The following is a 21,641-nucleotide window of genomic DNA, read 5'->3' on the forward strand; positions in this document are numbered from 1 at the left end:
GTCAAAGAGGTCAGCAGTTAGTCAGGCACCTGGTATTGTTTAACCACTTAAGGACTGCAGTCATAAAACCCCTTAAAGAGACACTGTGAACTCAAAAAGTTCCCCTGGGGGGTACTCACCTCGGGTGGGGGAAGCCTCAGGATCCTAATGAGGCTTCCCACGCCATCCTCTGTCCCACGGGGGTCTCGCTGCAGCCCTCCGAACAGCTGCCCGACAGACCCGACTGTTTGTTCAATATTTACCTTTCCAGGCTCCAGCGGGGGCGCTGTGGTGGCTTTTGGCTCCGAAGTAGATGGAAATACCCGATCACAGTCGGGTCTGCTCTACTGCGCAGGCGCCGGAGACTTGCGCCTGCGCAGTAGAGCAAACCCGACGGCGATAGGGTATTTCCGCCTATTTCGGAGCTAAAAGCCGCCACAGCGCCTGCACAGGAGCCGGGAAGGTAAATATTTACATTGCCGCTGTACGGAGGGCTGCAGCGAGGCCCCTGAGGGACAGAGGACGGCGTGGGAAGCCTCATTAGGATCCCGAGGCTTCCCCCTCCCGAGGTAAGTACCCCCCAGGGGAATTTTTGATGTTACAGATTTTCTTTAACCACTTGAGGACCACAGTCTTTTCACCCCTTAAGGACCAGAGCCTTTTTCTCCATTCAGACCACTGCAGCTTTCACGGTTTATTGCTCGGTCATACAACCTACCACCTAAAGGAATTTTACCTCATTTTCTTGTCACTAATACAGCTTTCTTTTGGTGCTATTTGATTGCTACTGCGAGTTTTAGTTTTTATTATATTCATCAAAAAAGACATGAATTTTGTCAAAAAAAATGATTTTTTTTTTACTTTCTGTGCTGACATTTTTCAAATAAAGTAAAATTTCTGTATACATTTTTGTCCAAATTTATTGTGCTACATGTCTTTGATAAAAAAAAATCCATTCAGTGTATATTTATTGGTTTGGGTAAAAGTTATAGCGTTTACAAACTATGGTGCCAAAAGTGAATTTTCCCATTTTGAAGCATCTCTGACTGTTCTGCGCACCTGTCAGGTTTCATGAGGTGCTAAAATTCCAGGATAGTATAAATACCCCCCAAATGACCCCATTTTGGAAAGAAGACACCCCCAAGTATTCACTGAGAGGCATGGTGAGTTCATAGAAGATTTTATTTTTTGTCACAAGTTAGCGGAAAATGACACTTTGTGACACAAAAAAAAAAAAAGTATCCATTTCTTCTAACTTGCGACAAAAAAAATGAAATCTGCCACGGACTCACTATGCTCCTCTCTGAATACCTTGAAGTGTCTACTTTTCAAAATGGGGTCATTTGTGGGGTGTGTTTACTGTCCTGGTATTTTGGGGGTGCCTAATTGTAAGCACCCCTGTAAAGCCTAAAGGTGCTCATTGGACTTTGGGCCCCTTACCGCAGTTAGGCTGCAAAAAAGTGCCACACATGTGGTATTGCTGTACTCAGGAGAAGTAGTATATTGTGTTTTGGGGTGTATTTGTACACATACCCATGCTGGGTGGGAGAAATATCTCTGTAAATGAGATTTTTTTCTCCCACCCAGCATGGGTATGTGTAAAAATACACCCGAAAACACATTATACTATTTCTCCTGAGTACGGCAATACCACATGTGTGGCACTTTTTTGCAGCCTATGTGTGCTAAGGGGCCCAACGTCCTATGAGCACCTTTAGGACTTCACAGGTCATTTTGAGGCATTTGGTTTCTAGACTACTCACGATTTAGGGCCCCTAAAATGCCAGGGCAGTATAGGAACCCCACAAGTGACCCCATTTTAGAAAGAAGACACCCCAAGGTATTCCGTTAGGGGTATGGTGAGTTCATAGAAGATTTTTTTTGTCACAAGTTAGTGGAAAATGACACTTTGTGAAAAAAAAAACAATAAAAATCAATTTCCACTAACTTGTTGTGACAAAAAATAAAATCTTCTATGAACTCACCATACTCCTAACGGAATACCTTGGGGTGTCTTCTTTCTAAAATGGGGTCACTTGTGGGGTTCCTATACTGCCCTGGCATTTTAGGGGCCCTAAACCGTGAGGAGTAGTCTAGAAACCAAATGCCTCAAAATGACCTGTGAAATCCTAAAGGTACTCATAGGACGTTGGGCCCCTTAGCGCACCTAGGTTGCAAAAAAGTGTCACACGTGGTATCGCCGTACTCAGGAGAAGTAGTATAATGTGTTTTGGGGTGTATTTTTACACACACCCATGCTGAGTGGAAGAAATATCTCTGTAAATGGACAATTGTGTTTAAAAAAATAAATTAAAAAAATCTCATATTTCTCCCACCCCACCCGAAAACACATTATACTATTTCTCCTGAGTACGGCGATACCACATATGTGACACTTTTTTGTGGCCTAGGTGCGCTAAGGGGCCCAAAGTCCTATGAGTGCCTTTAGGATTTCACTGGTCATTTTAAGGCATTTGGTTTCCAGACTACTCCTCACGGTTTAGGGCCCCTAAAATGCCAGGGCAGTATAGGAACCCCACAAGTGACCCCATTTTAGAAAGAAGACACCCCAAAGTATTCCGTTAGGAGGATGGTGAGTTCATAGAAGATTTTATTTTCTGTCACAAGTTAGCGGAAATTGATTTTTATTGTTTTTTTCACAAAGTGTCATTTTCCACTAACTCGTGACAAAAAATAAAAATCTTCTATGAACTCATCATACACCTAACAGAATACCTTGGGGTGTCTTCTTTCTAAAATGGGGTCACTTGTGGGGTTCCTATACTGCCCTGGCATTTTAGGGGCCCAGAACCATGAGGAGTAGTCTGGAAACCAAATGCCTCAAAATGACTGTTCAGGGGTATAAGCATCTGCAAATTTTCATGACAGGTGGTCTATGAGGGGCTGAATTTTGTGGAACCAGTCATAAGCAGGGTGGCCTTTTAGATGACAGGTTGTATTGGCACTGAAGTGCAGGAAGTTCTCAAATCGTGACCTGGACATGGCAGCAGAGAACATGGGCATGTGATGTATTGGGTGCTTAGACCAATAAGATCACAATACATTCTTTTTGACTAGACCCATGTTAGGGAGAAGGCCCCCAAAAATGTTACGTTTGAAAACTTGGAGTGGCTTCCACCGAAAAGGCTGGGCATGGTAGCTTTTTGGATTAGCGGTTGCGTATTGTTTGGCATAACGGTTGGTCTCAGCCACAATTAAGTCGTAGAGACCAGCAGTGATCAGAAAAAAAAAAAATTCAGTCACTGCGGTGGGACGAGTGAGGGTTTGGCCGGGTGATCAGAAGCCAGCAGGGGCCAAATTAGGGCCTGATCTGATGGATAGGAGTGCTAGGGGAAGGTGGTGACAGGAGGTGATTGATGGGTGTCTCAGGAGGTGATTAGAGGGGAGAATAGATGCAATCAATGCACTGGGGAGGTGATCGGAAGGGGGTCTGAGGGGGATCTGAGGGTTTGGCCGAGTGATCAGGAGCCCACACGGGGCAAATTAGGGCCTGATCTGATGGGTAGGTGTGCTAGAGGGTGACAGGAGGTGATTGATGGGTGTCTCAGGGTGTGATTAGAGGGGGGGAATAGATGCAAGCAATGCACTGGGGAGGTAATCGGGGGGGGGGGGGGGTCTGAGGGTGTGGGCGGGTTTTGGGTGCCCGCAAGGGGCAGATTAGGGTCTGATCTGATGGGTAGCAGTGAGGGGTGGTGATTAATGGGTGAACAGTGGGTGATTAGAGGGGAGAACAGATGTAAATAATGCACTGGGGAGGTGATCATGGGGGGGGGGGCGGGGGTCTGAGGGTGATCTGAGGGTGTGGGCAGGTGTTTGGGTGCCCACAAGGGGCAGATTAGGGTCTGATCTGATGGGTAGCAGTGACAGGTGGTGACGGGGGTGATTGATGGATGATCAGTGGGTGATTAGAGGGGAGAACAGATGTAAACCATGCACTTGGGAGGTGATCTGAGGGCGGGTCTGCGGGCGATCCGAGGGTGTGGGCGGGTGATCAGGTGCCCGCAAGGGGCAGGTTAGGGTCTGATCTGATGGGTGGAAGTGACAGGTGGTGACAGGGGGTGATTGACAGGTGATCAGTGGGTGATTACAGGGGATAATAGATGTATACAGTACACGGGGAGGGGGGGGTCTGGGGAGGATCTGAGGGTGTGGAGGGGTGATCAGGAGCCCCCAGGGGGCAGTTTAGGACCTAATCTAAAATATAGCATTGACAGACAGTGACAGGGAGTGATTGATGGGTGATTAGGGGGGTGATTGGGTGCAAACAGGGGTCTGAGGGGGTGATCCGGGGGGGGGGGGGGTGCTGTGGGCGATCAGGGGGCAGGGGGGGGGGAAATCAGTGTGCTTGGGTGCAGACTAGGGTGGCTGCAGCCTGCCCTGGTGGTCCCTCGGACACTGGGACCACCAGGGCAGGAGGCAGCCAGTATAATAGCCAGTATAATAGCCAGTATAATAGGGGGGGGGGGGGGGGGGAGTCTTAGGGGTGCTGTGGGCGATCAGGGGGCAGGGGGAACAGGATAAGTGTGCTTGTGGAACTATTACAAGGGCTGCCTCCTGCCCTGGTGGGCCCTCGATCACTGGGACCACCAGGGGAGGAGGCAGCCTGTATAATACACTTTGTTAGGGGTGCCACTTTGCCACCGCCCAGGTAGTGGGTGGTCGGCAAGTGGTTAAAAGGAAATAAATATGGAAGCCTCCATATTTCTCTCAATTAAAAGGGTACTTTAATAAACCCAGATTGTACTGGATTTTTTTTTCTAAGCAAGTTCCTCCTGATATAGAAAGTATGTGACTGCAGTCACAACCTTCAAACAGCCTTTGCTATCGTCAGATATAACCGAAGTTATTGTCACAGCATTGGCTTCTGTTGACTTCAATCAGTAAGCAATTATTTCTGCCATCTGTATTCCTGCTGGAGGAATTTCTTTTCACTGTCTGTCCCAGAGAGACACAACAAAGTTGGTAATATCAGCAAAGCAATTGGAAATACCCCCTTTTACAGTTATCACTACAAGAAGTACTTTATTAGGTCAAATGTCACACTCATCTTGGCACCTGCTGTCACAGGGAAAGGAAATGAGGCCTATCTTTCCAACAGGAACAACAATAACCCCTGGATTGAGGATGTGGCTGTCACGGAACAGCCGTGAGAAAAGAGAACACAATCGCAATCGGTTTGCTGCACCGATTGTCGCTACGTTGCCAGATCTCGATTGTCTGTCTGTGGCTACCTGCAGTCAAGCCTGGGGGTCTCTGTTGTCTTCATAGGTGTTAGCAGAGTTCTTTTCATGAAGCCTGTTGTCTGTGACTGTCCCAAGGTTTTGTTCAACTAGCAAGGAACAAAGGATTTCCTTTCACAGGCAGACCCTCAGATAGGTGTCAATTGCTTCCAGCATTTGGTGAGCCCAGCAAAGGGAGCTTCTCCCACAACAAGGGCTCAGACTTACCGGAGCCATGTAGACAGTTTAGAAATACATGGAGTTTATGATTTTTTGCCTGTTTAAGGAATACCGTTCATATGAGAGGTATGAAAGTTAGCTCATTCTGCTGGTCCGGGTCTGGTGAATATGTTGATATTAAATTGAGGCCACTGACATACTCAGAACCCAAGGTATTCCGCTATTTCGTAACCGGGCGTGCAAAAGCACCCAAGTTTGATGTCATATAAACTGTCAACATTCTAAGGAACATGAACTTGTGGCTGTTAAGTGTGTGTGGGAAGCGTAAGCCGGGATATAGAAAATGTCATATTTGGTGGCCACCAGGAACCCACCCAGGGGATTAACCGCACCCTGTCCAGCCCCTGGGCTGGACCTGAGACTCCACCCAAAGATGGGGATCAGTCAAAAGTGTTTGCCAGGGACCCCTCCCTCAGTCCTCCAAATTCCATCTTCACAAGAGCCTGCTGCTGCTAACCATAGGACCATGTGTTTAGCGGCCACCTTGTCTGAACTTTGCTCCTGAATTGAAACAAAGGAACTTTAGGAGTTTTCCCAGAAAGGACATATTTCCACGAACCTAAGTATTTCATTCCATTTTTTTATTTCATACTGTGCTATTATTTGTCTCTATAAATGTTGATTTTAACAATTTTCTGTATATATTAATTATTCATATTGCACATTTAATAAATGACGCTAACGTCCTTTATTTGTCCAGCTACCCTATTATTCAGCCACACAAACTGAACCCTGGTTTCTGAAGAGTCGCAACTATTGTTGATAGCTAGATAAAATAGAGTGTGTTTAACCGTTTCTATTTGCAGGTCTAGAGTCAGTCGGTCAGTGGGCTCCTCTATCCCATGGTAACAGAGGTGGTGGCAGTTATACCCTGAAATAGTGTGTAATTTGTATTACCATAACTCACAGGCTCCCTTTTAGTCGGTCTGCTGCCAAAATTCCTGCGGTTTCTGCGCACCGATTGCGACCACAGATTTCATACTCTGTGTGCTGAAACCAATTGGAAGGCATTGTGCGGTCCGGCCACTAGGGGCTCTGTGACAGTGGCCTTTTCCTGCTCCTACCAAAACTAAGAAAGAAAGCATACATTTTACCTGAGCTTTTACTTTACAGTTGACCTAAATTCAATTTTAAAGGGACCCTGAGCAGGACACTAAAATGGGCAAATTAACTTACCTGGGGGTTCCTCCAGCCCTCGTAGTCGGTGAGATCCCTCAGCGTAACCAGGCTCCCTCCGTTCTGCCCCTGGTGGCTCCGTTAGAGAGGTGACTTCGGCCAAAGCCGTGCGCATGTGCGCACCTGCACCTGTCTGGCTCACACACCCATAAGCGTTTTGCACATATGCGGTTCATTCTTTTGAGGGCCGAAAGTATGTGCAGAATGCTTGCGGTGACAGACATGCAACCGAAGCGGGGGCGTGTGGAGGGGCCGAGCATGTGCAGTTTCCCACGACTTTGGCCGAAGTCGCCGTTGTAACGGAGCCACCCGAGGCAGAACGGCAGGGGCTCAAAGGATGCCGAGGGACCTTACCGACTTCGATTGGCTGGAGGAAGCCCCAGGTAAGTTCATTTGCCCATTTTAGGGTCCCTTTAATTTCACATCCAATACTAAATATGAAAAAAAACCATAACAGCGCACATTTTTTTTTTTTTTTAATAAACTACAAAGACATCAATGGCTAGTTATAAAAAAGTAACTATTGCATATATAATACAGGCAGCAGATTGCCCTTCTGAGAAAATATACATGGAAGTATCTGTACACATAGGCCACTCTCAGTAGTTGACAAAGCACCTCATTGGCTTACGGAGTTTTCTAACTGATCTTCAGTACTTTGTGGATATTCTTTTCCTTCCAATGCCTGCAGTCTTTTAACAGATGAGTCTCGACGAATAAGAGATGGACCCCACAATCCATGAAATGCACCAGCAGAGGCTAGACGTTTATCTGGGTAAAGAAACACACATAAAAATGACAGGTATTTGCATATGCTGTTGGGGTTTTACAGCCCTTTATAATCCCATATAAGAATCCCTCCCAACCCTTTTGCTACTGCTTTAATTTGTATCCAGAGAAACAGGGCAGTTTTTTAAAAAATTACTTAGCATGAAGAAATTGTTATTTCTTTTTATTATTATTTTAATGGTTTTAATTGAAGCCCATGCCATACCACAGGGTTTCCCACCTCAGTCCTCAAATACCTCCAACAGGGCATGTTTTGTAGAAAACCACAAACATTCACAGGTGAAGTAATTAGTCTCAGCAGATCTTATTAGCTACCTGTGCGGATTTCCACAAAACATGCACATTGGAGGTACTTGAGGACTGAGTTGAGAAACTCTGCATACCACAACCAAAACCTAAAAGCAAAGTTGCCTGCATCCTCTGTGATTTGGACGCTTTTTTTCCTCCTCTGTCCTGGAGCATGTTACAATGTTGCCAGTATAAATCCAGGCCAAACTGGATTTATACTTTTAAGTCTGCTCTTCTCTTCTAAGCACCACCAGTTTTTCTCAGACTTGAATGAAGGACACGGTGAGCTGTTACATGATGAGTGCTTCACTGATATAGGCCTCAATTCACTGAGCTTTATCAAACACTTTATCAAACGTTTGATAAACGTTTGATAAATTACCTCACAGGTAAAATCTAATTTTGAATTCACTAAGGTGTTATATATTTATCGAAAGTTTTACCGATAAAACGTTCAACAAATATATAACACCTTAGTGAGATTTTACCCATGAGGTAAATTATCAAACGTTTGATAAAGTGTTTGATAATGCTCCGTGAATTGAGGCCACTGTGTGCTTTATAAAACACTATATTAGTATTTACTACTTTTCCCCCCTCTAAGGCTCCCTGCACACTGCAAATCTGTTTTGCGATTCCGATTTGCAATTCCGATTTTCCCTGAATGCAATCAACAGAAAAACAGAGTCAAAAACGCAGCATGCAGTAACGATTAAAAGTCGGAATCGGATGTAAAAAAACGATTAAAAATCGGAATCGCATGCAGTGTGCAGGGAGCCTAAGGCACCATTTTGTGCTACCCTAGTTCATGTGCAGACTCCTCCTCCTCCTATGCTCAGCATCTTTTCCATGTGCAACAGCATCCCCATTCTTATTCTATGAGATACGTCTAATATTCCCTGCAGCCCCATCTTCTATCCTCAGCAACCTCATTTTCCATGGGCAGCAGCTCATTTCTTCAATGTGCAGCCTTCCTATCTCATTTTCAGCTCCCTTTTTAATGTGCAGTAACCACCCTAAGCCCACCCCTACCCAGAATCTTGTTTGGCCAGTTTTAACCCTTCCATGTAGTATGAGGGCAATAATACTTTGAACAGATACTCTAGGTAAGATCTTAAGCCCCATACACATTCTTGATTAATCTGGCGTGTACACAGTGGCCCCTACAACTGCTCGGCAAGCTATTCGCCAGGATGATCAACTTGCTCAGTTGACAGCTGATACCTGTGTGCCCTCTGCCTCTCCACATAGCAACAGAAAGCATCCTCAGCTATACAGCTGACTCCATGCCTACAGCCACTGACGTAGGGCCCGTGGTCGCAACGGTCGCCATGGCGACCGGGCCCGCCTCCTGGAGAGGCAGGGGAGGGGCCCGGGGGCCTGGACCCCGCAGGTGTTGACTGGCTCCCGGAGGCAGAGCAGGGCTACGAGAAGATGGCTGCCGAAGCCCTGCACTGGAGACTATTTGTGTCTCCAGTGCAGGGCTTCGGGCGCCATCTTCCCGTGGCCCTGCACTCTGCCTGTCAGCATGGGAGAAACTGGCTGCAGGAGAGGATCGTCGCTGGAGGAGCTGCACGGGGGAGGCTGGCTGCACGTCGGGGAGCTCACGTCAGAGGCTGGCCAGGTGAGTGAATTTTTTTTTTTTTATTTGTACAGGTATTTTTCTGGTGACTGCTCCCCACATAGCATTTATTTTCTGGTGACTGCTCCCCATATAGCGTTTTTTTTACTGGTGACTGCTCCCCACATAGCGTTTTTTTTACTGGTGACTGCTCCCCACATAGCGTTTATTTTCTGGTGACTGCTCCCCACATAGCGTTTATTTTCTGGTGAATGCTCCCCACATAGCGTTTATTTTCTGGTGACTGCTCCCCACATAGCGTTTATTTTCTGGTGAATGCTCCCCACATAGCGTTTTTTTTCTGGTGACTGCTCCCCACATAGCGTTTATTTTCTGGTGAATGCTCCCACATAACGATTATTTTCTGGTGAATGCTCCCACATAGCGTTTATTTTCTGGTGACTGCTCCCCACATAGCGTTTATTTTCAGGTGAATGCTCCCCACATAGCGTTTTTTTTCTGGTGACTGCTCCCCACATAGCGTTTATTTTCTGGTGAATGCTCCCACATAACGATTATTTTCTGGTGACTGCTCCCCACATAGCGTTTATTTTCTGGTGAATGCTCCCACATAACGATTATTTTCTGGTGAATGCTCCACACATAGCGTTTCTTTACTGGTGACTGCTCCCCACATAGCATTTATTTTCTGGTGACTGCTCCCCACATAGCGTTTATTTTCTGGTGACTGCTCCCCACATAGCGTTTATTTTCTGGTGAATGCTCCCCACATAGCGTTTATTTTCTGGTGAATGCCCCCACATAGCGATTATTTTCTGGTGAATGCTCCTACATAGCGTTTATTTTCTGGTGAATGCCCCCACATAGCATTTATTTTCTGGTGAATGCTCCGACATAGCGTTTATTTTCTGGTGAATGCTCCCACATAGCGATTATTTTTTGGTGAATGCTGCACACATAATGATTATTTTGTGGTGACTGCTCCCACATTGCTATTATTTTCTGGTGAATGCTCCCACATAACGATTATTTTCTGATGAATGCTGCGCACATAACGATTATTTTCTGGTGAATGCTGCGCACATAACGATTATTTTCTGGTGAATGCTGCGCACACAATGATTATTATCTGGTGAATGCTGCGCACATAACGATTATTTTCCTTCAGACTGGCATCTTGCTACTTATTGCCCTACTTCCTCTGGGTGCTGCGTATGTTTGCAAATTGAACGTGGCACCCATGCTGCTGGAAAGCTGAATTGATATAGCCATGCCATGCACAGCTATAGGGATTCGGATATGTGTGTGCTTCGGGTGTTGCGGGGGGGGGGGGGGGGCAGTGGGGCTGTTGTTGCCGGGAGGGGGGCCCACATCCAGATTCCGCATCGGGGCCCAGAGGTTTGTAATAATAATAGTAATAATGGCAGTATTTGTATAGCGCCTTTCTCCTGTCGGACTCAAAGCGCTTGCGAGGCAGCCACTAGAGCGCACTCAGTAGGCAGTAGCAGTGTTAGGGAGTCTTGCCCAATGAACTCCTTACTGAATTACTGGCTTACTGAACAGGCAGAGCCGAGATTCGAACCCAGGTCTCCCATGTCAGAGGCAGAGCCCTTAACCAGTACACCATCCAGCCACTGCTGTAGCTACGCCACTGCCTACAGCATCTGCCCAGTGATATCACCCAAGGGATAGGGTACCGATCCCAGACGGGCAACATTAGACACGTGTGTACAGGCATTTATCCTTCACTGAAGTGGTCAATCAGTGATGTGTGTACACACTCTAAGGCATCAGCTCGTCTAAGCTACAGCTTGCATGGCTTTTGCAGAAATCTGGGCTTCACAAAAGCCTGGTGGGAGCCAGGGCTTAATATGACTTACCACGGAGAGTGCTGAACCTGGCAGGCTGCTGTGGAAGTCTACCTAGGACCTTTACAAGTGTAGCTTCTTGCTGACAGTGTGCCAGAGCAGTTTAGGAATTAAACCCCAGCACCACAACCTCCATATATCTGTGTGGAGAGCTATCATCTATCCAAAACCCTGCATCAGATTATGCTGTGGAGATTTATATCAAGAACCAGGTGCAATTAGTGCTTGCAACACTTGAGAATGTACTGTACTGCTTCTCTAGAATTCTCATTTGTCACTAAATGTACCCAATGGTATATCTGAAATAAACAACAACATACATAAACAAAACATTATCCTAATGTGCAAATTTCCACTGATTTTGAAAGTGGAAGCCTTACTAGCAAATGAAAGGTACTAGCTGACAATCATTTAGCTGACTTTAGTATTTAATCTATGAACTGCCACCTAACCGATCTGCAGCTACACACTTTTCATTCACAAACAAGGCTTCCACTGATTGGGTCAGTGGAAATTTGCAGTGGGGGGGAAGAGACGGTCCTTTCTCTATTGAAAATGTGACAGATTTCCAAGTGAGAATGCTAAAGAACAGTATATGTAATACCAACCTGAACAAGATGAAGCTAATCCACTATTAGATATGCTACCTGACACTCCAGATAAGAGAGTCAATCTAAAGATCAAGCCAAAACTCTGTCTCATACATATAATTTAGATGCTGGAAGCACTTACGGCATATTTTGACACTTTTACAGGAACCGCACAGAAGACCTTGCAGTCCACAAGGTGGACACAGGGATGCACCTTCCCATCAAACAGTCTACCTACCGCATCTTGCTGTAGGAGAAGGTGCAAGCAAACTAAGCATGCATAAGAAGCACGTACTGGCATATGCACAAATATGTAAGACAGAGGTAGATTCTAACCAACATTGCAAGGAAAAATAATATGTCTGCCCTCATTGTGGTGAAGCCAAAAAAATCAGATTTTAACATTTACAAAGCTTATCAGGGGTGCTTTTATAGGCGATTTTCCTTCCTATGTTTTATGTACTTGCCGTTTTTTGACAACACTGTGCATGCATAGTATGTAAAAAGGTTCATTTATTTTAAATATATTTTTAAATGCCTATTTACCTCTGCGGGGGGTATATATATCTGTAGGCTCCACCCTCCTGGGAAATAAGGCTTGAGAGGGGTTAAGCTGGCCATACACTTATAGATTTCCACAGAATGTTACAAAACAATTGATTCTTTTCTGAATAATCGTTTCAGAAGGAACGGATTCCTACCATACACTGCACATCAATTTCCAATAGATTCCAGCAGTGAATCTATTGGAAATCAATCGAACTGCAGAGTTGCACTGTTCCATGCAGTGCAAAGCTATAGGCCATCGATCTTTCAATGCTCTTGCCCCATCCCAGATTGTTTTAAATTTTCCATCCTGTACGATCGATGCTTTTGATCGATTTTTAGTCAAAATCGATCAAAAATCAATCAATCTGACATTTTGGGGAATCGCTTCCCAGCAGATGAATCAGATCTGCAAGGAATCAAATGAGAAAATCGATCAGTGTATGGGTACCTTTATACTGTTTAACTGTCACTATTTAAAAAAAATAAAATAAAGCTAATTTACTTTGAAGGGATAAGTTATAAACACTTTTTTCCATTATTTTAGTCAGGGAACATGTTTATAAAACATCCCTGCATGTTTAAATACTACCTGATCTTTACTTGCACTCACCTCCAGGAGATATAGGATGCATTAGTCTGTTCATCTGAACATTCCAATGCCGGACATTTGTGCTAGCTTGATGAAGTTTCCTCTGCGCCACCTGCATTGAAGAGATAACAAACATATAACATATGATAAACAAATGGGTAACAAATTAGCAATGAGTCTAAAGAAAAAAACAAAAAAAACAAACAAACAAACAAAAAAAGCCCCCTTGCGAAAATGATAGCATGGGGCCGCCTTGGTCCCCAAACTCCATGAGGGTCCCGTGATTGGGAGCAGGCGAATGGCAGCAGAGAGTGTTCTGCTGTAAAGCAGCGTCTGGAAACAGGAAAAATATATAGACGCTTCCGCTACTTGCTACTCTGCATGGCAGGAGGAGGTGGCAGGGACAGTTTTTGTGATCAAACAGGGAGTTTTTTTTTCTAATTGGCTGCACTTGCATTTAGGGAGAGGGAGGAGGAGCGGCCCCCAAGCCTCTGTGCCCTCCCCCATGCAATGGCAAGGGTCGCAGGGGTGATTGCTACGCCCATGCAGCAGACCGATAGCAAATAAAACTGTGCGTCTTAGAAAGTCTTTTTCTTCCTGACATACAGTACAGGTAGTCCCCAGTTAACGAAGGAGATAGGTACTGTAGGTTCATTCTTAACCTGAATCTGTTCTTAAGTCGGAACACTGTGCCATCTCTGTCCCCTGTACCTCCTCTGTGCCCCCCCTGTGGCTCCAGTGTTCCCCTGTGTCAGTGTCACATCTGCCCTCTGTACCTGCTTATACAAGTTTAAAAGCCATTTTTTCTTTGAATCTTTTAAAATTAATTTTCTCAAAAACTACAAGTCCAATTTGAAATTTTTTTTTTTTACTTGTTCCCATGGAAACACAGAATCCATGCTGTTCATATCGGCGGGTCGTTCGTAAGTTCGGGACTACCTGTATGTAGACACAGAGGTATTTATTGGTGATGGGTAGGCATGGTTCAGGGCGGTTGATTATCCTCTATAATAATCCCCCTGTGTCTCTGCGTCCCTGTGTGTGCGTGTGCATGCTTTGCGCTACTGTGCATGTGCCGCACGGACAGCCTTGGGACAGGGAGCAGGAGGGGCCAGGGGGCCGGGCGGGCGTGTGCGTGCATGCGCACTGGCTGTGCGGCGGTCGGAGGGGAGGGTTCCGACACAGACCTAGAGCCAGTTTTTAAACGGGCTTAAGTCTACTAGTAGTACATCACAATATATCTGGTATACATTTCTAATAAAGGTTTCCGTACTGATAAGATACCTTATTTTATTTTTCACTTGTGTTTTTGTGGTACAAAGACCTCTATTCTATTTGTAAGCAAAAACTTATTTTTAAAGGGTACCTGAACTGACGAGACATAATGAGATAAACATGTACAGTTCTAAGCTTACATAAAACTTGACTGTTTTGCTTTTTCTCGTAGTAAGGGCCCTTTCACACTTTACCTGCTGCGTTGCAACAGACAATATCAATGATATTCCTATGGGGTTTCACATTGTGTAAACAAAAGAACTGGTATGCACATGGATGGATGCTTGACGTATCGGTAAATCAAGGGTCACAATACTAATAATGTGAACTACAGAACCTTGGCGACGTGCAGCAGAATACAGTCCTAGTAGGAGAATGGTCTGATAATGTCACTTTTAATTGTCCGTAGGAACAAGCAGCGTGGATAACAAACAGCAATACACGTAAACATGTGCAGAATTGAGTAAACATGAGGAGTACTTATCCCATCTGGGTGGTTCTGTATGCAGGATGGGCGTAGACAGGGGGCGCCAGTGTAACGCCGTTTCGCAGGGTGACGCCTAGCTTCTTCCAAGGCCAAAATGTGGTGCTGGGGGTAGCAGTTAAGTGCGTTTCGCTCGGAGACGCAACTTCCGGTCCGTCAGTTCAAGTGCCACCCTCCACAGACTAGAGAAGGATCCGTCGCTGGGGAAGTCAGGTGACGTCACAAAGGACGCCTTCTGGACTTCCCCATATTGCTAAATAACGGTGTCTCTCACTCGCATATGTAAGAGCGATTAGGCATGACACTCGTACTGCGTAATGCCGAGCACAGAGTCGTTGCCATAGGGACACCGCTACCGGCGGCTGATAGACCTAAATGCAGAAATTAGCAAATGCAGTATATGGTCTGCATGGTTATTGTTAGAGGGTGGGAAGTGAAAAGGTGTGGAAAAAAAGGGGAAAGTGAAGTGAGAGTTTGTTCCAGGGGATTTCACACTGACTGCTGTTTGCCTTGTTCTGACACAGCAACACACAACCAGGTAACGCGTGCAGTTACAGTGGCAGTGAGGCATTCCTTTACAGTAATGTACGCCTAACTGTATGTTCATAAGAGTACCAGGTGATGTGACTTTTTGGCTGCATTGCACTACAGTGTCATCTCAACATAACATGCTCAATGTCAAAGAGCCCTAAGGGTTAAAATGTCAGGGCTCTCAACATCTGACTATAGAGTAACTCACTGATATCTAATTACAGGCTATAAAACTCTTGTATGGGAGAGAGCTTGAAGGGAATACACAAAACAAGATCAACAGTTCAAGATGGGGGTTGTAAAACATCTAAAATAGCATCCTTCAGCTGAGACAATAACAACAGTAAACTTATTTTTTTAAGCTTTTAAACACAAAATAAGACTGTTGGATTCCAAGAAAATGCTATTTAGAAGTAGGAGTACAGGTACAATATTTCACCTCATCAGTTTATACTTAGTTCCGGTTTGTTGTAAGTATTGGGAACCATTATCTAGATGCTGCATTAAAAACAGTCAACAAGTCATACTTAGGAATGACAAGTATGTAATACTTTTTCAGAGAATCTCATTAGACAACACACCTGTACATCTCTATCAGCTCGTTGTCTGTTTTCCCTTACGTCTTCAAGCTGCTTTTGTGCATCTTCTAACTCTTTGCTTTTCATCTCCATCTCTTGCTGTAGTTCTTGTTTTTCCCTTTGTGCTCTTTCAACAAACAGAGACTGGTCTTCCTGCATCCTAAGCAGGACTTGCAGTTTGTCCTCTTCTTGCATAAGCAATCTGCAAAAACAGAAAAGCTTGACCTCACAATACAGTAGGGTGACCACAAATACCTAAATTATAGCATTAATCACAGACTGAAAATATTCACAATACCTGTTAATTAAAACTTTTCCTTTTTTGCTTCATTTTAAACAGCACAGACCAGATTACTACTCTCATATTTGCAGTGGCTAGGCCCTGTTAGTGAATATATGGTCTTACCTGCCTAGCTGGCAGAAGAGGTGTGGCTCGTGATCTTGGACAAACCTACCTAATAAATGTATAGCATAGACAACAATGTGACAGCAGCAATGAGTGTGGAAAGGCTGACAGCTGGGGCACTGCTTTAATGTAGTGGAGTAAGTAGTACATATGAGGGAGCTCTGCAACTCATGTGTGTTTATAAGGCAAATACTGCAAAGACTTAATAAAAATGCAGGGGACACACTTGACTGTTTTCGTGCGTGTTTTCCAAACAGAAAAATTGAGAACTCATGTTAATCAATGGGCTCGTTCACACTTACTGCATTTTTCGCCAGCAGAAAAAGAAAGAACCTGACATCCTACAGGATAATTCTGCACATTTTGTCAGTTTTCCCTATCAATTACATTAGCGGCTGTGAAAAAAAATGCATTTTTCTGCATACAAACAATAGATATACAATCAATCATTATCCTATTGAATTTTTCTAAATATATTATTTAGCTGTAAACCTGATGAATAAAACAAAAGGTAAAAAATCACTATACATTGGATTTACTTATGTTACAGAAACAATTATATAACAATGAATTTTGCTGACAAAATAAAGTTGGGGATGCATTACTTGGCCTGAGCTCGTCTGTACTCCTCTTCATCTTGTCGAGCTTTGATTTCTTGTGCCAGGGCCTCCTGCAGCCGGTCCTGCAGCTGCTCCAGCTCCTGAATCCTTAGTCTTTGACGCTGAGCTTCCATCTCTTTCTGCTGCATCTCTGCCTGCATAGAGGCCCGTGCCTGGCAGAAAGAGCAGCTACACATTACACCCATGCACAGAACTAAGCTCAGCTAAGTATGTGAAGCACAGGTAGATTAACATAAGAAGACACTGTATGACACAACAGACCTTACTTCTGTAAGCAAAGAACTATTGTAGAAGGTTTGTGCTGCCAAACAGGTTTCTTAGACTGTCCAAAACATTGTTCCTTATAATACTTTCATAAATGATGGTGTATGGCATTAGTTCCCAAATTATTGTGAGCAATAACACAGCATGATTAACCACTTCACACCAAAGGGGTTTTTACCCTAACGGACAAGAGCGATTTTCATCTTTCAGTGCTCATCCCTTTCATTTGCCAATAGCTTAATCACTACTAATCACAATGAAATGATCTATATCTTGTTTTTTTCACCACCAATTGGGTTTTTTGGGGTTGATATTTGTTTTCAGTAATTATTATTTTCCATGCATTTTAAAAGGGAAAAACAAGGAAAGAATGAAAAAATACACTATTTCTCCAATTTCATCCCCTATAGTTTTAATATAAACACTGCTACTGTGCATAAAACCCACAAATTTTATCTGCCTATTTGTTCTGGTTATCACAAGATTTTAATTATGTCCCTAGTACAAAATATGGTGACAATATAGTGTTTGGAAATACAGGTGTATCTTTTCTTTGGTGGGTTTTTTTCCACTATTTTCACATGCACATGCACGCGCACAGCAGCAGCAGCACTGTCTGGCTTATATAAACATCCTGCTAGAGCCTCTTAATGGCTCCAGGACGTTTTTATAAGTCAGCTTGTCATGAAGTGGTTAAACTACAAATGTGCCACATAGCATCATACGTCATAGTAAAAACCATAACATCACTTGCATTCCTGATGTTTAACTCTTTAAGGCAGGGAAAGGAAAAAAAGGAATGCAGCATAGTTATTTGTATGCTTGGCACTGGACATCAGGGCTGCGTAGTTGGAGTCAAGGAGTCTGTGTAATTTTGGGTACCCGGAGTGGTAATTTCGTAAACTGAGGAGTCGGAGTTGGGAGTCGGAGTCTGGTGACTTTTGTACAAAACCCCCAGCCCTGGTAAGTATTAGACTAAGGAGTTGGAGTCGAGGAGTCAGACCCATTTTAAGTACCCGGAGTCAGAGTTGGAGTCGGTGGTTTCATAAACTGAGGAATCGGAGTCGGAAGAGTTTTGTACCGACGCCACAGCCCTGCTGTACATACACGTCTTCATGTCACCTCGTGTATCCTTTAAGCCATTCCAGTCTAGCTACATTAAAGAGAGCCCGAGGTGGGCACAGAAAAAAAAAAAAAAAAAAAAAACCTATGCTACCTGATCTGGGGGGTTGGGCAGATAAGGTAGCCGCCATCCCCTGACACTCTCTGCCGCTCCATTGGCCTGCATTAGCTTACTTTCATTTTCGTGACCACTGTGGTCACGAGGCTGGAAGGAGAGAGGGATTCTCGCTCAGCATGCAGGGAGGTGGTGGGAGTGGCAGGAGGGCAGTCAGGGAGAGACAGATGCTAATGGCAGCTGTGGAAAGCCTGCAAGAGCACCCCTAGTGGGCGTTTTGAGCAGGGAATCCCGCTCCTCCTTTCCCCTTGAGAGTAGCAACAATTATTGTCGCCAATTTCGGGGGGTTATAGCACGGTGGTGGGGGGAGCAGACACGGCATGGAGGCATGTCATGAAGCAGGGAACATGCCTCTGTGCCCCATATGCCCTCCTGCCGCACCTCCTCGGGTTCTCTTTAAGCAATGCCAGTTTCAGCTAAACTTTGCCAGTGCCAGCCAATCACGACTAAGCCAGCAACAGCAAATCTACTTGCTCTAACAGTACATGGAAGTGTTAAAATTGACCAAGCAAGATTAGATGTGTGTATGCGCCTTGCTGGACTGGTGCTAACCTGGCACTAGTCTATATTGGTATTGCTGAGCTAGTGCTGGCTTAATGCTAGCTGCATGTTCCTAGAATTGCCAGGCTATTGCAGGTAGATTGTTCACTTACAATAAGCATGAAGTGTCAGTAACATGCCTGGACACAGAGGACTTGATTTACGGCTGGCACAGTTACCAGTAATGATGCCATTTTAAGAAAGAAAAATGCTGTTTACACTACCCCCTGGTAATACATTGGGAATTCTCAGCTATTTCTATGGAACTTTACATTCCAACTGATGGCTCAAGTAATGAGCGGTACTAAAAGAACGCCCCTGTGTTATTGCATTTACCATATCAAACATTGCAAAGAAATGGTAGTCCACTCAATAGGAGTGATAACTAACATGTGAGATGCTCAAGAGGCTGGGCAGAAATCGAGTTACATCTAGTGTGTGTATGTAGCTTTAGCCCCTTTTACACTAGGCTACTGTGTCACCCCGCATTATGCTTCCCTGCCACAAGGGTCATGCGGACACTTGCACACTTCACACAAAGCGGTGTGCCAGAAATATCCAAATCTCCGCATCCGCGACACAAAGTCTGCAGCTCATTGTCACATGGTCTGTGCTTATCACATGGATTATGCAGTGATGCAAGTCAATGGGCGACGCAGTAAGGAAAAATGACAGGAGCCTGGTGTGACGCAGCATACATATGCGTGGACCAACAGGAATACCAGTGATGTACTTCCTGCCCAGCAGGGAGTACATCACTGAGCGGAAGACTATGTTATGCATATGACCCTGTCGCTGCACGGCGACACAGGGTTATATGAAGGTTGTTTCTGAGGCAAGATGCTGTGCTTGCACCGCATCGTACCGCTACTTATAAGTGTGAGACCAGCCTTTGTGTTCGATGTCAAAAATTCCACATTTTTTTGGGCTGCTGGGATTTGTGACTTGCAAATAATGGGGTAGTTGGATAACAATCTAGAAATAATAAAAGAAAGCACTTTTGAAGGAGTCAGGCCAAGTCTTCTAGCAAGACAGAAATAAAACCCCACCAGTGTTCTCCCCAGAAATGTTTTCCTGCCGGGTGGCATGAAATAGTAGCTGGGTAACATGAAAAAGTATCCGGGTGGGGCAAGATGTGAGAATGCAGGGCTGGTGCTTCTCTGCACAACTCTGCTTACAGCTTAGGAGGGGGTGAGCAGATGACAGCCGGGTGCTCACAAAAACTAGCCGGGTGGAGCACCCGGCTAAAAGAGCCTGGGGAGAACACTGCCCACAAATACTTGTAAATGTTTTTTTTTCAGTTTGACCATTAGCTTGCCTGGAATTAGAAAAGAAAGACTGATGGATTTTACGATTTTGCTAAGTACATTGCTGAATCTGGAAAAAAACTCAATTCTGCGGACCAAAAATCATATTAGCTAGGGTCATCGCATTAAGCATTCCTTTTTTTTGCTTTTTCTGTCCACACAGGTTACAAACTACTTTTAAAAGACATGCATATTTATTGAAGAAAAAAAAAAAATATTTTTTTTTTCACTATTAAATGTTTGAAGTAAAGAAGCAAAAAGATAAACATACATACATACATACAACAGACTCTACCTAGAGGCATAAAAGTCAGAATAAAACAAGCAATTACACATACAGATAACGCATCATTGCAATGCAGAAACACAAAAGGTAAAACATAACATGCGAACACCTTTAACCACTTGAGGACCTAGGGCTTTCTACCCCTTAAGGACCGGCCACTTTTTTTCCATTCAGACCACTGCAGCTTTCACGGTTTATTGCTCGCTCATACAACCTACCACCTAAATGAATTTTGGCTCCTTTTCTTGTCACTAATAAAGCTTTCTTTTGGTGCTATTTGATTGCTCCTGCGATTTTTACTTTTTATTATATTCATCAAAAAAGACATGAATTTTGGCAAAAAAATTATTTTTTTAACTTTCTGTGCTGACATTTTTCAAATAAAGTAAAATTTCTGTATACATGCAGCGCGAAAAATGTGGACAAACATGTTTTGGATAAAAAAAAACCCATTCAGTGTATATTTATTGGTTTGGGTAAAAGTTATAGCGTTTACAAACTATGGTGCAAAAAGTGAATTTTCCCATTTTCAAGCATCTATGACTTTTCTGACCCCCTGTCATGTTTCATGAGGGGCTAGAATTCCAGGATAGTATAAATACCCCCCAAATGACCCCATTTTGGAAAGAAGACATCCCAAAGTATTCACTGAGAGGCATAGTGAGTTCATAGAAGATATTAATTTTTGTCACAAGTAAGCGGAAAATGACACTTTGTGACAAAAAAAAAAAAAAGTTTCCATTTCTTCTAACTTGCGACCAAAAAAAAATGAAATCTGCCACGGGGACTCACCATGCCCCTCTCTGAATACCTTGAAGTGTCTACTTTCCAAAATGGGGTCATTTGTGGGGTGCGTTTACTGTCCTGGCATTTTGGGGGGTGCTAATTTGTAAGCACCCCTGTAAAGCCTAAAGGTGCTCATTGGACTTTGGGCCCCTTAGCGCAGTTAGGCTGCAAAAAAGTGCCACACATGTGGTATTGCCGTACTCAGGAGAAGTAGTATAATGTGTTTTGGGGTGTATTTTTACACATACCGATGCTGGGTGGGAGAAATATCTCTGTAAATGACAATTTTTTAATTTTTTTTACAAACAATTGTCCATTTACAGAGATCTTTCTCCCACTCAGCATGGGTATGTGTACAAATACACCCCAAAACACATTATACTACTTCTCCTGAGTACGGCGATACCACATGTGTGGCACTTTTTTGCACCCTAACT

At 44.2% G+C, this 21,641-nt stretch overlaps 1 protein-coding gene across 2 annotated transcripts in view; it reads right to left on the bottom strand.

Annotated features, from left to right (window-relative positions):
• Positions 1–7,110: 7,110 nt before the first annotated feature.
• Positions 7,111–21,641, bottom strand: part of DEF6 (DEF6 guanine nucleotide exchange factor) — a 103,078-nt gene continuing 88,547 nt past the window's right edge. For both annotated transcript variants that reach the window (XM_068269405.1, XM_068269404.1), the window contains exons 8-11: positions 16,770–16,936; positions 15,762–15,960; positions 12,912–13,002; positions 7,111–7,406 (exon numbers count right to left, since the gene is read on the bottom strand). In XM_068269405.1, the coding sequence (XP_068125506.1) occupies positions 7,255–7,406; positions 12,912–13,002; positions 15,762–15,960; positions 16,770–16,936 (609 nt within the window). In that variant the 3' untranslated portion in view covers positions 7,111–7,254. The remainder of the gene's footprint in view (positions 7,407–12,911; positions 13,003–15,761; positions 15,961–16,769; positions 16,937–21,641) is intronic.

This window comes from Hyperolius riggenbachi, chromosome 2 (genome assembly GCF_040937935.1).
Source record: "Hyperolius riggenbachi isolate aHypRig1 chromosome 2, aHypRig1.pri, whole genome shotgun sequence".
In the NCBI taxonomy this organism is placed as follows: domain Eukaryota; kingdom Metazoa; phylum Chordata; class Amphibia; order Anura; family Hyperoliidae; genus Hyperolius; species Hyperolius riggenbachi.